General features: G+C 49.2%; 1 protein-coding gene across 5 annotated transcripts in view; it reads left to right on the forward strand.

Annotated features, from left to right (window-relative positions):
• vezt (vezatin, adherens junctions transmembrane protein) overlaps positions 1-14,891 on the forward strand; it is a 187,500-nt gene that overhangs the window by 147,435 nt on the left and 25,174 nt on the right. For 4 of the 5 annotated variants that reach the window (XM_072471888.1, XM_072471887.1, XM_072471891.1 and 1 more), the window contains 2 exons: positions 5,056-5,204; positions 6,298-6,629. In XM_072471888.1, coding sequence (XP_072327989.1) covers positions 5,056-5,204; positions 6,298-6,629 — 481 coding nt within the window. The remainder of the gene's footprint in view (positions 1-5,055; positions 5,205-6,297; positions 6,630-14,891) is intronic. The other variant, XM_072471890.1, reaches the window with a different exon arrangement.

The following is a 14,891-nucleotide window of genomic DNA, read 5'->3' on the forward strand; positions in this document are numbered from 1 at the left end:
ATAATTCACCCATACCCACCATCACAGCTTCCGAAGTCAGATTGGCCTTCCTGAATGTGAACCCTCGGAAGGTGACGGGGCCCAGACGGGATCCCTGGTCGTGCACTCAGAGCCTGCGTGGACCAGCTGGCAGAGGTACTCACGGATATCTTTAACCTGTCCCTATTCCACTCCGAGGTCCCCACCTGCTTCAAGAAGACCACCATCATACCGGTACCAAAGAAGAACCAGGCAACGTGCCTCAATGACTACCAACCAGTGGCCCTGACTTCAGTCGTAATGAAGTGCTTCGAGAGGTTGATCATGAAACGCATCACCTCCATACTCCCAGAACGCCTTGATCCACTGCAATTCGCATACCTCTGCAACCGGTCCACATCAGACACCATTTCCCTCCCCTACACTCATCCCTCGAGCATCTCGAAAACAAGGACTCCTACATTAGACTCCTATTTATTGACTACAGCTCCGCCTTCAACACCATAATCCTAGCCAAGCTCGTATCAAAACTCCAAAACCCAGGACTTGGCTCCCCACTCTGCAACTGGATCCTCGATTTTCTGACCAACCGACCACAATCAGTAAGAATGAACAACAACACCTCCTCCACAATAATCCTCAACACCGGATGAAGTCAAGTACCAGCAAGGCTGCGTACTTAGCCCCCTACTCTACTCCCTGTACACACACGACTGCGTGGCAAAACTTGGTTCCAACTCCATCTACATGTTTGCTGACGATACGACCATAGTGGGCCGGATCTCGAATAACGATGAGTCCGAATACAGGAGGGAGATAGAGAACCTAGTGGAGTGGTGTAGCGACAACAATCTCTTCCTCAATGCCAGCAAAACTAAAGAGCTGGTAATTGACTTCAGGAAGCAAAGTACTGTACACACCCCTGTCAGCATCAACGGGGCCGAGGTGGAGATGGTTAGCTGTTTCAAATTCCTAGGAGTGCACATCTCCAAAAATCTGTCCTGGTCCACCCACATCGACGCTACCACCAAGAAAGCATAACAGCAACAGCGCCTATACTTCCTCAGGAAACTAAGGAAATTCGGCATGTCCACATTGACTCTTACCAACTTTTACAGATGCACCATAGAAAGCATCCTATCTGGCTGCATCACAGCCTGGTATGGCAACTGCTCGGTCCAGGACCACAAGAAACTTCAGAGAGTCGTGAACACCGCCCAGTCCATCACACAAACCTGCCTCCCATTCATTGACTCCATCTACACCTCCCGCTGCCTGGGGAAAGCGGGCACTATAATCAAAGATCCCTCCCACCCGGCTTACTCACTCTTCCAACTTCTTCCATCGGGCAGGAGATACAGAAGTCTGAGAACACGCACGAACAGACTCAAAAACAGCTTCTTCCCCACTGTCACCAGACTCCTAAATGACCCTCTTATGGACTGACCTCATTAACACTACACCCTGTATGCTTCATCCTATGCCAGTGCTTATGTAGTTACATTGTATATGTTGTGTTGCCCTATTATGTATTTTCTTTTATTCCCTTTTCTTCTCATGTACTTAATGATCTGTTGAGCTGCTCGCAGAAAAATACTTTTCACTGTACCACGGTACACGTGACAATAAACAAATCCAATCCAATCCAATCTTGGCAAAATATCTGCAAATAAATGAAATTTTGGTATCTTAATAAAAATGTTGTAATAATAATAAGATTATTATCTTGACTAATGAAATGAAAATCACTTATTATCATTGAAGTAGGCTTCAATTAAGTTACTGTGAAAAGCCCCTAGTCGCCACATTCCGGCACCTGTTCGGGGAGCCTGGTACGGGAATTGAACCGTGCTGCTGGCCTGCCTTGGTCTGCTTTAAAAACCAGCTATTTAGCCCAGTGTGCTAAACAAGCCCCTGAGATCCATTATACACAATTTTAAAATTATTTTCTACTCAGTATGTGGATGACATGACAAAGTCACACTTATTGGCCCTCCTAGTTGCCCTGAAAGTGATGGAGTCAGGTGAGAGCTTTCTCTTTGAACTGCTGCAGACATTTAACCATTAACCACAGGCTGTGACAGTTTCCCGAACCCAGCAGCATCAAATTTATAATCCATCACGTAGACGAGAAATCAAAATCTAATTTTTCCTGTCAGACTTTCAATTCAGTTCTCAGCATAGTATTAAGTCAGCAATACCAGGATTTTGACAAAGACGATGCTGTTTAGAACTACAGTTACCATCGTTAGCACCCAGCCTTACAGTATGGGCCTTAAAGAGTAGAGAATCAAAAATCTAATAGGAAGAATTGAATTAGAATTTGCCATTTGTGTCTGGCAAATTATATTTTTGCCTTTGATATCATTGGGTTGAATAGAGGTTGTTCTTAAACTAACTCAATTATATTGTCATTGTTAGTGGTTATTGCAAATATAACACAGTGTTGCAAATGTTTTCTATTAACCTGCTTGGAAGACCTCAAAGACATGAAAGTAAATTCAGGGTTCTACAACATCTAAAACCTTACTATTAATCACCATATTCTAGTTCTATATTGATAATGTTCAATATTCCAGATAGCAGCAAGGTCTTGACAGAGTTCTTATTGCCAAGTAGCATGAGTGTGCTTTAAAGTTAAGTCCAACGACTTGTAGTTATCTCAGTCATGCAGTAGCAGATCAGTTGGAGTGTCAAATTTTCATTGATTTTGCTATGCATATTTCTGTTTAGTTGTACAACACAGTATCTGCCTGCTTGGGATTTTTAATTTTCTGAAAATCCTCTTCATCTTATACTCTTGTTCAGCTCCAGGATTTTCAAAAAATTTAGATGGCCAATGTTGAGCTGTAAATTATCACAATTTTAACAACAGGCAATTGGGCCAATTGTAAAAAATAAATCATCTGCTGTCAGAGAAGGTTCACTTGACTGATCGCTGTGATGACACAGAGAGTTATCTATGAGAAAAGGTTGGCAAGCGGGGCCTGTACCTATTGGAGTTTAGAAGATTGCAAGAGGTGATCTTACTGAAACATTTAGGATCATGAGGGGACTTGATAGGGTGGATGCTGGAAAGATGTTTTCCCTCGTGGGAGAGACTGAAACTAGGGGACACAGTTTAAAAATAAGGGATCTCCAATTTAGATGGAGATGAGAATAAATTTTTCTCTGAGGATCGTGAAAACTCTTCCCTAGAGAGCAATGGAGACAGGGTATGGGAATATTTTTAAAGTAGAGGTAGATAGATTCTTGATTTAACAAGGGAGTCAAAGGTTATCGGGGGTAGGCAGAATGTGGAGTTGAGGCCACCATCAGATCAGCCGTGATCTTATTGAAGGGCGGAAGAGGCTTGAGTGGACGAATGGCCTACTCCTCCTAATTCATATGTTCATATCTATCAATTGGAAAAGATGATTCAGCTTGAAAAGAAATTCCTTCAAAATTGTGGATGCCAAATTCATTAGTATATTGCATAACCAAAAAACAGATTTTTTTTTGTTTCCGTGTTTCAAAGATTTTGCCACTCTTGTTATCAGCAACTAACTATACCAAGGAGGCATAACCCCATTACTTTACACCTTATTGGGGTTAATGAAAGCCCACCAGAAACTGTGTCAGATGAGCTGATAATATTGTGACTGGAGGACTAAAGGAAAATAAACCTGTTTACCCTTTGTTGAGCTCCTAAAAAGCTCAACCGTAGTGTTCACATTACATAGAGATTCACTCATTTTACGTTGTTACCAATTAAAAGACGAACTGGTTTGTTACTTCCTGGAGAGCTGAATTTCTACACTACTGCTGTACTCATTTTAACTGAATTGATTTGAAGTAATTAACTCTCTCATTCAATTCACCCTTTGAGACAAAGTGCTGCAGATGCTGAAATAAAAACAGAAAATGCTGAAGGAAAGATCATCAACCTGAAACTTTAATTCTGTCTGTTTCCATGGATGCTACTGCTGAGAATTTCCAGCAGTTACTGTTTTCATTTCAACATTTGAGCTACATCTGCAGACTAAAGTTGTTCTTTGTGGGTATTTAAATGTGGAGACAAATAAAATAAATGCATCTAAAAAATCGAGGATTTGAAAGCCATGTATTCCTTCAGTTACTAACCATAGAAGGGGGGAAAAGACAGGCATTTTCCTGTTTTAGGAGTAATATTGTTCCATGTTGCTACAATGCCCTGTAAAAATTGCAGTTATTTGCCCTGAAACCTTGTGCCCTGGTTTACTAAATATGGTGCTCACTCTTTGTTCTTTCTGACTCTTGGCTGGGGTGGAGGGGATGACAGGTTTGAGGGGGGCCACCCATACGGCCGGTGTCGCTGTGCACAACCATGGGCCATGGTGGGCGGTCAGTGAGGAGCACACAAGATGGCTGCCTTGCAGGTCGCAGCAATGGAAGTCCGTGCCTGGACACCCCAGTCCCAGGGGTCCCCTTGGCCCATCCCCTGTTCACTCACACACACATACACACCCCCTCCCCTCCACTACTCCTCCCGGCCCTGGCAGATACCCTCCTCCACCCCCGGCCAGCGGCAGGGCCGACAGTCCACGGTCGTGCCTCTGGGAACATGACCTAGCTCCTCTTCTCAGCAGCCACAGCACCTGTTTCCCAATTTTAAATATCACAAGTGAACTTCGCCCTCGATATTTACTTCTGGCGAAGGTGGAGTATTCGTGGGAGGCCCGGAGAATACCGGGGCATGCCCGTTAATATGCCAACACTGTTTACTGTACAATTTGGATGCCCACGTTGCTGTTGAGGCACTGGAGCATGGCATTCCGTTGGACACCTGGCACCGGCCTTGATATTCGGCTCACGCACCATTCTCCATTGCATTTCGCAATTCCGGCGTCGCTGGACAGAGCATCCCGCCCATTATACTTGCATGTTTTTTCAAATAAAGCATCGTATATAAATCGATCTATATGAGCTAAATCAGAATATGTTGCTATGATTTGTTTCTTTAATCTGGTATGACATGAATATAGTTCAGAGAAAGCACTGTTGCATGCAAACAGCCTGCCATTGACTCAATATTATGATGCCTTAATTATTGTTAAACCTATCCTCTGAACTCTGAAGTTGATAATGTGACCAATTACCTTTCCGCAATCCCATTAAAAGAGCTTGGCATGGGACTCGGCGAGGAAGTCGTATCTGATGAGGAGATTCAGGAACTGACTGATGGTTACCGTCTCAGACCCTTAAAGGTGTGGAGCATTGCAATACAAGATAGAAAAGGGAATTTGTACTTGAGCAAAATAGAACATTTAGAAATTAACGTTTATTAAATGCAAATTCTGCATTTTAGGAGATTTTGTGTAAGTACATGAGGGAGAAAGGAACAGAAGGATACGCTGGTGAAGTTAGATTAAGTAAGGCTCATGTGGAGATAAACTCCAGAATCCAAATGGTTTTCCTGTGCTGTGTACACAATGTAATATGGAGATGTGTCTTCCAATCAAAGGTTCATGAAAACAACATAATGTGCCATCTAATATTTCTAAATAGATGAACTTTAATGGAGAATTGAGCATTTTATTCCCAAAGTGGAAGCATCTTTAATACCGCAGATAGGGCTTTATCAGTGGTACTCCTTCCCCCACAGGCACTGCTTTCAGTTGCACTTATCTTTCTGCACAACCAACTGTGTGTGATTTCAGCAAGTGACGTTCCCATCTACTCATATATAAATGCCTTGAAGGCTACAGTGGAGCTCCCAGCAGCCTGTGCTGTAAAGTTGCAAAGCAGAGGTTTGTCTGTCCCAAGTTTCCCTGGTGACAACAATAAAAAAAGCCAATAAAAGGGCAAGTAATTAACCTGTAGGAAGGGAGAATCAGAAGAGGAGGCACACATGCTCAATCTTTCTGTCATCCACTCAGAGAGGAAAGAGAAGGAGAAAAACACCATAAAATAACTTCCCACAAGTATAATAAAGGATGGGAAGCAGCAGTGCATTTCCTGATGAACCATTTTGTATGGATGCTTTATATATGTGCAGAAGATGAATTATAAAGGCCACAAATGGGATAAGCTCAACCCTTCCTTATTTTCATTATTAATGAAATGTTTTAAATACATGATGGTGCAGGACCGATTTGCAATTGGAAGAAATAGGGGATAGACAAAAACTCTTCTAGTGATTATGAGACGACTGCCCTGTTTAAACGATTATCCCCTGTTGTATGAGAGTCCTTGGAAAAATAATTTGGATATACAGACCAGGAAATAATATTAATTTTAATGGGTCCTTTCATGTTTAATAAAAGTTTATCACAAAGGTACAATTCTTTCTGCATACAGGTACTGTTTCAGCTTTGGGTGGGTCAAAGCTCAGAGTTCTTCAGACGCCTGGCTTTGTTACTGTCTCCAACCCAGGCCCCACACAGGCCTCATATTAATCCAGAGCACTTGGCACATCATGTGTTTGCAGAAGTAACCCACGATGTACCCCATGTTCTCACTACTTGCCTTGAAGAGTTGAAACGCAGCTATGACTTCCATAGATACTTGCAGGCACAGCACCATTCTAATTTGGAAGTCCCAACTAAGACCAAACAACAATCAAGGGAGATGAAGAATGTATATACTGTAGTGCGGAGTCTGCAGCTCCACCTTAAAGCACTATTAAACGAGTAAGTACATGCATTTAACAGAAATACTCTTGTGCTATTATTATTTGGTATCACTATGTCTGATTACAGGTCTGTGCTGATTAACTTGAAGCAGTATAATGCAACAATAATAGAATCTCAGGTGATTCAACATTAAAAATTGTTTGAGGGCAGCACGGCGGTGCAGTGGTTAGTACTGCTGCAAAAGGAGGTGTTGTAGCTCTTATTTAAGGATGACATCCGGGCAATAGTAAGGGATGACATCGGTGCTATGGAGGATAAGGTTGAATCCATTTGGGTGGAAATCAGGAATAGTAAGGCGAAAAAGTCACTGATAGGAGCAGTCTATAGGCCACCAAATAGTAACATTATGGTGGGGCAGGCAATAAGCAAAGAAATAACTGATGCATGTAGAAATGGTACAGCAGTTATAATGGGGGATTTTAATCTACATGTCGATTGGTTTAACCAGGTCGATCAAGGCAGCCTTGAGGAGGAGTTTATAGAATGTATCCGCGATAGTGTCCTAGAACAGTATGTAATGGAACCTATGAGGGAACAAGCGGTCCTAGATCTGGTCCTATGTAATGAGACAGGATTGATTAATGATCTCATAGTTAGGGATCCTCTCTGAAGGAGCGATCATAATATGGTGGAACTTAAAATACAGATGGAGGGTGAGAAGGTAAAATCAAACACTAGTGTTTTGTGCTTAAAGGAGATTACAATGGGATGAGAGAAGAGCTAGCTAAGGTCGACTGGGAGCAAAGACTTTATGGTGAAACAGTTGAGGAACAGTGGAGAACCTTCCAAGCGATTTTTCACAGTGCTCAGCAAAGGTTTACACCAACAAAAATGAAGGACGATAGAAAGAGGGAAAATTGACCGTGGATATCTAAGAAAATAAGGGAGACTATCAAATTGAAGGAAAAAGCATACAACGTGGCAAAGATAAGTGGGGGACTAGAGGACTGGGAAATCTTTGGGGGCAACAGAAAGCTACTAAAAAAGCTATAAAGAAGAGCAAGATAGATTATGAGAGTAAACTTGCTCAGAATCTTAAAATAGACAGTAAAAGTTTCGACAAATATATAAAACAAAAAAGAGTGGCTAAGGTAAATATTGGTCCTTTAGAGGATGAGAAAGGAGATTTAATAATGGGAGATGAGGAAATGGCTGAGGAACTGAACAGGTTTTTTGGGTCGATCTTCTCAGTGGAAGACACAAATAACATGCCAGTGGCTGGTGGAAATGAGGACCTTGAAATGATTGTTTTAAAAAATATATATATTTATTAAAGTTTTTTACCAACACAATTTTTTCTCCTTACAAACAATAACCCCCCCCCCCCCCCGTAACAAAATAACACAAAATCGCACTGAGCAAGATATATACATGGCAAAATGGTATATTTACATAGCTTTATACGCTGGCTCTCCCGCACGTACCAGTTTCCCCCGCCCTTCATGTTATCTCCTGCTCATCCATCCCCCCAAGCAATCCCCCATCCCCCCCCCCCCCCAGGGTTGCTGCTGCTGCTGCTGACCGATCTTCCTCTAACGCTCCGCGAGATAGTCGAGGAACGGTTGCCACCGCCTGTAGAACCCCTGCGCAGACCCCCTTGTGGTAGTATGCATTAGGGGTCATGTGGGACTGTGAAGCCATGATGTCATTGGCTGACAGATCCCGGGTCCTGGTTGGACGTTGACCTCTAGCTCCGCCCTGAAGGCGGAGTATAAGTACCTGGAGTCCTCCCCCGCAGGCAGTCTACTACTGAACTGCGGGGGAAACAGTCACGCTTAATAAAGCCTCATCGACTTCACTCTATTCGTCTCTCGGAGTCTTTGTGCGCTACAATTTATTAAGCGTGACTAAAAAGGACTATGGAGCTCAGGATCATCCCGGAATGCCTGAGGATCAGCCCCCACGCAGTGAACGCGGCAGCAGCTTTCAAGCATTGGCAGACTTGTTTTGAGGCCTACCTCAGAACGGCCACCGGCCGGGTCACAGAAGACCAAAAACTACAGGTCCTGCACTCGAGGTTAAGCACGGAGATTTTCTCTTTCATCGAAGACGCAGAGGATTTCCAGACGGCGTTCGCAGCACTAAAAAGTCTCTATGTCCGCCCAGTAAACCAGATCTACGCTCGCTATCAACTCGCAACGAGACGGCAAAGTCCCGGAGAATCGATAGATGAATTCTACGCCGCGCTACTAATTTTGGGACGAGCCTGCAGCTGCCCATCGGTGAACGCAAATGAACACACGGACATGTTAATGCGCGATGCTTTTGTGGCAGGTATGATCTCCTCCCAAATCCACCAAAGACATCTAGAAAAAGAGTCGCTAGGACTCTCAGAGGCACGGGCCCCAGCAGCCTCCCTAGACGTGGCCGCGCGAAATACCCGCGCCTACGGCCCCGACCGCGCGGCAGCCCATTGGGCTCCGTACGTACCCGTCGCGACAAACCCACACCCCCCCCCCGGACACCCCACAGGCTTGCGCGGTCCAAACACCAAGTCGCACCGGGGGCACCCGCTGCTATTTCTGCGGCCAGGCGAAACACCCCCGGCAGCGCTGCCCTGGAGCTGCGGGAAAAAGGGCCATTTCGCGGTTGTGTGCCGGTCCCGCGAGGTCGCCGCTGTCCCGGGAGAACAGGGAGCCCTGCACGCCGCTTACGCTCCCCAACCCCCCCTGCGCCCCATGTACGACCCGCAGGCGCAGCCACTCTGGGTCCCGACCACCGCGGTCCCGGGAGAACAGGGAGCCCTGCATGCCGCTTACGCTCCCCAACCCCCTCCCCCCCCCGCCCCATGTATGACCCGCCGGCGCTACCACTTTGGGTCCCGACCACCGCTCTCCCCGGAGAAGAGGGAGTTCTGCGCGGCTCCAACGCCCCCCAAACCCCCCCCCCCCCGTGCCCCACGTATGACCCGCCGGAGCTACCAATTTGGGTCCCGACCACCGCTGTCCCCAGAGATGAGGGAGCCCCGCGCGTTCCTAACGCTCCCCAACCCCCCCAGCACCCATGTGCGACCCGCAGGCGCAGCCATTTTGGGTCCCGGCCACCACGAGGGGAGGAAGGGCGCCGCCATCTTGGACCACCTCAGACCTGTACGACGCATGGGGGTGGCCATTTTGTCCACCCCCGCCGCCATCTTGTGACCCCCCAGCCATGTGCGATGCATGGGGGCAGCCATTTTGTTCACCCCGACGCCATCTTGGACGGCAACAACGGACCCCAGTGTCGACGGCTCCACGGGGTTCGAAGAAGACGCTCAACTACTACAACCACGTCTCGCTTCAATAACGCTGGACCAAGCTCGGCCCCGGACACTCCAGACGACGACGACAACGGTGCTGATAAACGGGCACGAGACACCATGCCTAGTCGACTCCGGGAGCACGGAGAGCTTTATCCACCCTGACACGGTAAGACGCTGTTATTTGACCACCCATCCCAGCGCACAAAAGATTTCCCTAGCTGCAGGATCCCACTCCGTACAGATCAAAGGCTTCTGCATAGTTACCCTAACGGTGCAGGGGAGGGAGTTCAAAAACTACAGGCTCTACGTCCTTCCCCAACTCGGCGCCTCCACATTACTGGGATTAGACTTCCAGTGCAATCTACAGAGCCTTACCTTCAAATTCGGCGGCCCAATACCCCCACTCACTATTTGCGGCCTCGCAACCCTCAAGGTGCAACCCCCGTCCTTGTTTGCAAACCTCACCCCGGATTGCAAACCCGTCGCCACTAGGAGCAGACGGTACAGCGCCCAGGACCGGACCTTCATTCGGTCCGAAGTCCAGCGGCTACTAAAGGAAGGCATAATCCAGGCCAGCAATAGTCCCTGGAGAGCACAGGTGGTAGTAGTAAAGACAGGGGAGAAGCAAAGGATGGTCATAGACTATAGCCAGACCATCAACAGGTACACACAACTAGACGCGTACCCTCTCCCCCGCATATCCGACATGGTCAATCGGATTGCCCAATATAAAGTCTTCTCCACCGTGGACCTCAAGTCCGCCTACCACCAGCTCCCCATCCGCCCAAGTGACCGCAAGTACACAGCCTTCGAGGCAGACGGGCGATTATACCATTTCCTAAGGGTCCCATTTGGCGTCACAAACGGGGTCTCGGTCTTCCAACGAGAGATGGATCGCATGGTTGATCAACACGGGTTGCGGGCCACGTTCCCGTATCTCGACAATGTAACCATCTGCGGCCACGATCAGCAGGACCACGACGCCAACCTCCAAAAATTCCTCCAGACCGCTAAAGCCTTGAACCTCACGTACAACGAGGACAAGTGCGTTTTTAGCACCAACCGGCTAGCCATCCTGGGCTACGTAGTGCGCAATGGGATAATAGGCCCCGACCCCGAACGTATGCGCGCCCTCATGGAATTTCCCCTCCCGCACTGCTCAAAAGCCCTGAAACGCTTCCTGGGGTTTTTTTCATACTACGCCCAGTGGGTCCCCCAGTACGCAGACAAGGCCCGCCCCCTAATACAGACCACGACCTTCCCTCTGTCGACAGAGGCTTGCCAGGCCTTCAGCCGCATCAAAGTGGATATCGCAAAGGCCACGATGCGCGCCATCGACGAGTCCCTACCCTTCCAGGTCGAGAGCGACGCCTCTATTGTAGCCCTAGCGGCCACCCTTAACCAAGCGGGCAGACCCGTGGCCTTTTTCTCCCGAACCCTCCACGCTTAAGAAATCCGCCACTCCTCAGTGGAAAAGGAAGCCCAAGCCATAGTGGAAGCTGTGCGACATTGGAGGCATTACCTGGCCGGCAGGAGATTCACTCTCCTCACGGACCAACGGTCGGTAGCCTTCATGTTCGATAATGCACAGCGGGGCAAAATCAAAAACGACAAGATCTTAAGGTGGAGGATCAAGCTCTCCACCTTCAACTACGAGATCTTGTATCGTCCCGGAAAGCTGAACAAGCCGCCCGATGCCCTATCCCGCGGCACATGTGCCAACGCACAAATTAACCGCCTCCAAACCCTCCACGAGGACCTCTGCCACCCGGGGGTCACTCGGTTTTACCACTTTATCAAGTCCCGCAACCTCCCATACTCCTTAGAGGAGGTCCGTACAGTCACAAGGAACTGCCACATCTGCGCAGAGTGCAAACCGCATTTTGTCAGGCCGGATGGTGCGCACCTGATTAAGGCTTCCCGCCCCTTTGAACGCCTTAGTCTGGATTTCAAAGGACCCCTCCCCTCCACCGACCGCAACATATACTTCCTTAATGTGGTGGACGAGTACTCCCGCTTCCCATTCGCCATCCCCTGTTCTGACATGACCGCGGCCACAGTCATTAAAGCCCTGAACACCATATTCACACTGTTCGGTTGCCCCGCATACGTCCACAGCGACAGGGGGTCCTCCTTCATGAGTGACGAGCTGCGCCAGTTCCTGCTCAGCAACGGGATAGCCTCGAGCAGGACGACCAGCTACAACCCCCGGGGGAACAGGCAAGTAGAGAGGGAGAACGGCACGGTCTGGAAGACCGTCCTACTGGCCCTACGGTCCAGGGACCTCCCAGTTTCACGGTGGCAGGAGGTCCTTCCGGACGCCCTCCACTCCATCCGGTCACTACTGTGTACTAGCACTAACCAAACGCCTCATGAGCGCCTCCTTGTCTTCCCCAGGAAGTCGTCCTCTGGAACGTCGCTGCCGACCTGGCTGGCAGCCCCAGGACCCATCTTGCTCCGAAAGCACGTGCGGGCGCACAAGTCGGACCCGTTGGTCGAAAGGGTTCACCTCCTTCACGCGAACCCGCAGTACGCTTACGTGGAGTACCCCGACGGCCGACAGGGCACGGTCTCTCTGCGAGATCTGGCGCCCGCCGGCAACACACACACCCCCCGACACCAATCACCCAACCCACCCCCCCCCCCCCTTCCTGCCACCGCCGCACCCCGCGACCGCCCCCTTCCCAGGAGGATCAGTCCTCCCAGGCCCGACCAGGAATGAAGCCCAATCTGAAACCGTAAGGCTCCCGGAGAAGACAACACCGGAACAAGCACCACCACCACCACCGGGGCCGAGGCGATCGACACGGACGACCAGACCGCCCGACCGACTCGTGGCGTCGATCTAACAGTACAATGTGGACTTTTAACGAGAACATTTTGTCTTTTCCTGACGATTACTATAAATAGTTTGAAACAAAAAAAAACCTTGTACATACTGTTATAACATTTGAAAGTTTCCCTCCCAGTACCAGCCTTGTAAACCCTTACCACCATGCGAAGCATCACCCCGCCGGGTTCATTTTTAACAAGGGGTGAATGTGGTAGTATGCATTAGGGGTCATGTGGGACTGTGAAGCCATGATGTCATTGGCTGACAGATCCCGGGTCCTGGTTGGACGTTGACCTCTAGCTCCGCCCTGAAGGCGGAGTATAAGTACCTGGAGCCCTCCCCCGCAGGCAGTCTACTACTGAACTGCGGGGGAAACAGTCACGCTTAATAAAGCCTCATCGACTTCACTCTATTCGTCTCTCGGAGTCTTTGTGCGCTACACCCCTCAAGGCAAACTTAATCCTCTCCAGCTTTATGAACCCAGCCATGTCGTTTATCCAGGCCTCCAGGCTAGGGGGCTTCGCCTCTTTCCACATTAGCAAGATCCTTCGCCGGGCTACTAGGGACGCAAAGGCCAGAATGCCGGCCTCTTTCGCCTCCTGCACTCCCGGCTCGTCCACTACTCCAAATATTGCTAGCCCCCAGCTTGGCTTGACCCGGACTTTCACCACCTGAGATATTGCTCCCGCCACTCCTCTCCAGAACCCCTCCAATGCCGGGCATGACCAAAACATATGGACATGGTTCACCGGACTCCCTGAACACCTTCCACATCTGTCCTCTACCCCAAAGAACCTACTCAACCTCGCCCCCGTCACGTGCGCTCTGTGAACCACCTTAAATTGTATCAGGCTGAGCCTGGCACATGAGGAGGAGGAATTAACCCTACCCAGGGCATCAGCCCACAAACCTTCCTCGATCTCCTCCCCCAGCTCCTCCGCCCATTTACCCTTCAACTCTTCTGTTAGCGCTTCCCCCTCTTCTTTCATCTCTTGGTGTATTGCCGAAACCTTGCCCTCCCCGACCCATACACCCGAGATCACCCTGTCTTGAATTTCTTGTACCGGGAGCAACAGGAATTCCCTGACCTGTCGCCTCACAAAAGCCCTCGCCTGCATATATCTAAATGCATTTCCCGGGGGTAACTCAAACTTCTCCAGTGCCCCGAGGCTCGCAAATGTCCCGTCAATGAACAGGTCCCCCATTCTTCTAATCCCCGCCCGATGCCAGCCCTGGAACCCCCCCCGTCCAGCTTCCCCGGGACAAACCGGTGGTTACCCCTGATCGGGGACCACACCGAGGCTCCCACTGTACCCCTGTGCCGTCTCCACTGGCCCCAGACCCTTAATGTTGCCGCCACCACCGGGCTCGTGGTATACTTTGATGGCGAGAACGGCAGCGGTGCCGTCACAAACTCCCCAAAGCTCGTTCCTTTACAGGACGCCATCTCCATCCTCTTCCATGCCGCCTCCTCTCCCTCCATAACCCATTTGCGGATCATCGCCACATTTGCTGCCCAGTAGTAGCTCCCTAGGTTTGGCAGCGTCAACCCTCCTCGGTCCCTACTGCGTTCCAGGAACCCTCTCCTTACCCTCGGGGTCTTATTCGCCCACACAAACCTCATAATACTCCTACCTACTCTCTTAAAAAAGCCCTTGGTGATCACGATGGGAAGGCACTGAAACACAAACAAAAACCTCGGAAGGACCACCATTTTGACCGACTGCACTCTACCCGCCAGCGAGAGCGGTAACATGTCCCATCTTTTGAAGTCCTCCTTCATTTGGTCCACCAACCTCGTCAGATTCAGTTTATGTAGGGCCCCCCAACTCCTGGCTATCTGGATCCCCAGATACCAAAAACTCCCCACCGCCCCCCTCAGCGGTAGGTCCCCTATCCCTCTTTCTTGGTCCCCTGCCTGTAATACAAAAAGCTCACTCTTCCCTTCATTGAGCTTATAGCCCGAGAACTCCCACAAACTCCCTCAGAGTCTGCATGACCTCTACCATCCCCTCCATTGGGTCCGCCACATACAGCAACAGGTCATCCGCGTATAGCGACACCCGATGCTCTTCTCCCCCTCGGACCACCCCCTCCATTTATTAGACTCCCTCAGTGATATGGCCAAGGGTTCGATCGCCAATGCAAACAACAGGGGGGACAGGGGGCACCCCTGCCTTGTTCC

The sequence above is a fragment of the Scyliorhinus torazame genome, chromosome 13, assembly GCF_047496885.1.
Source record: "Scyliorhinus torazame isolate Kashiwa2021f chromosome 13, sScyTor2.1, whole genome shotgun sequence".
Taxonomy (NCBI): Eukaryota; Metazoa; Chordata; class Chondrichthyes; order Carcharhiniformes; family Scyliorhinidae; genus Scyliorhinus; species Scyliorhinus torazame.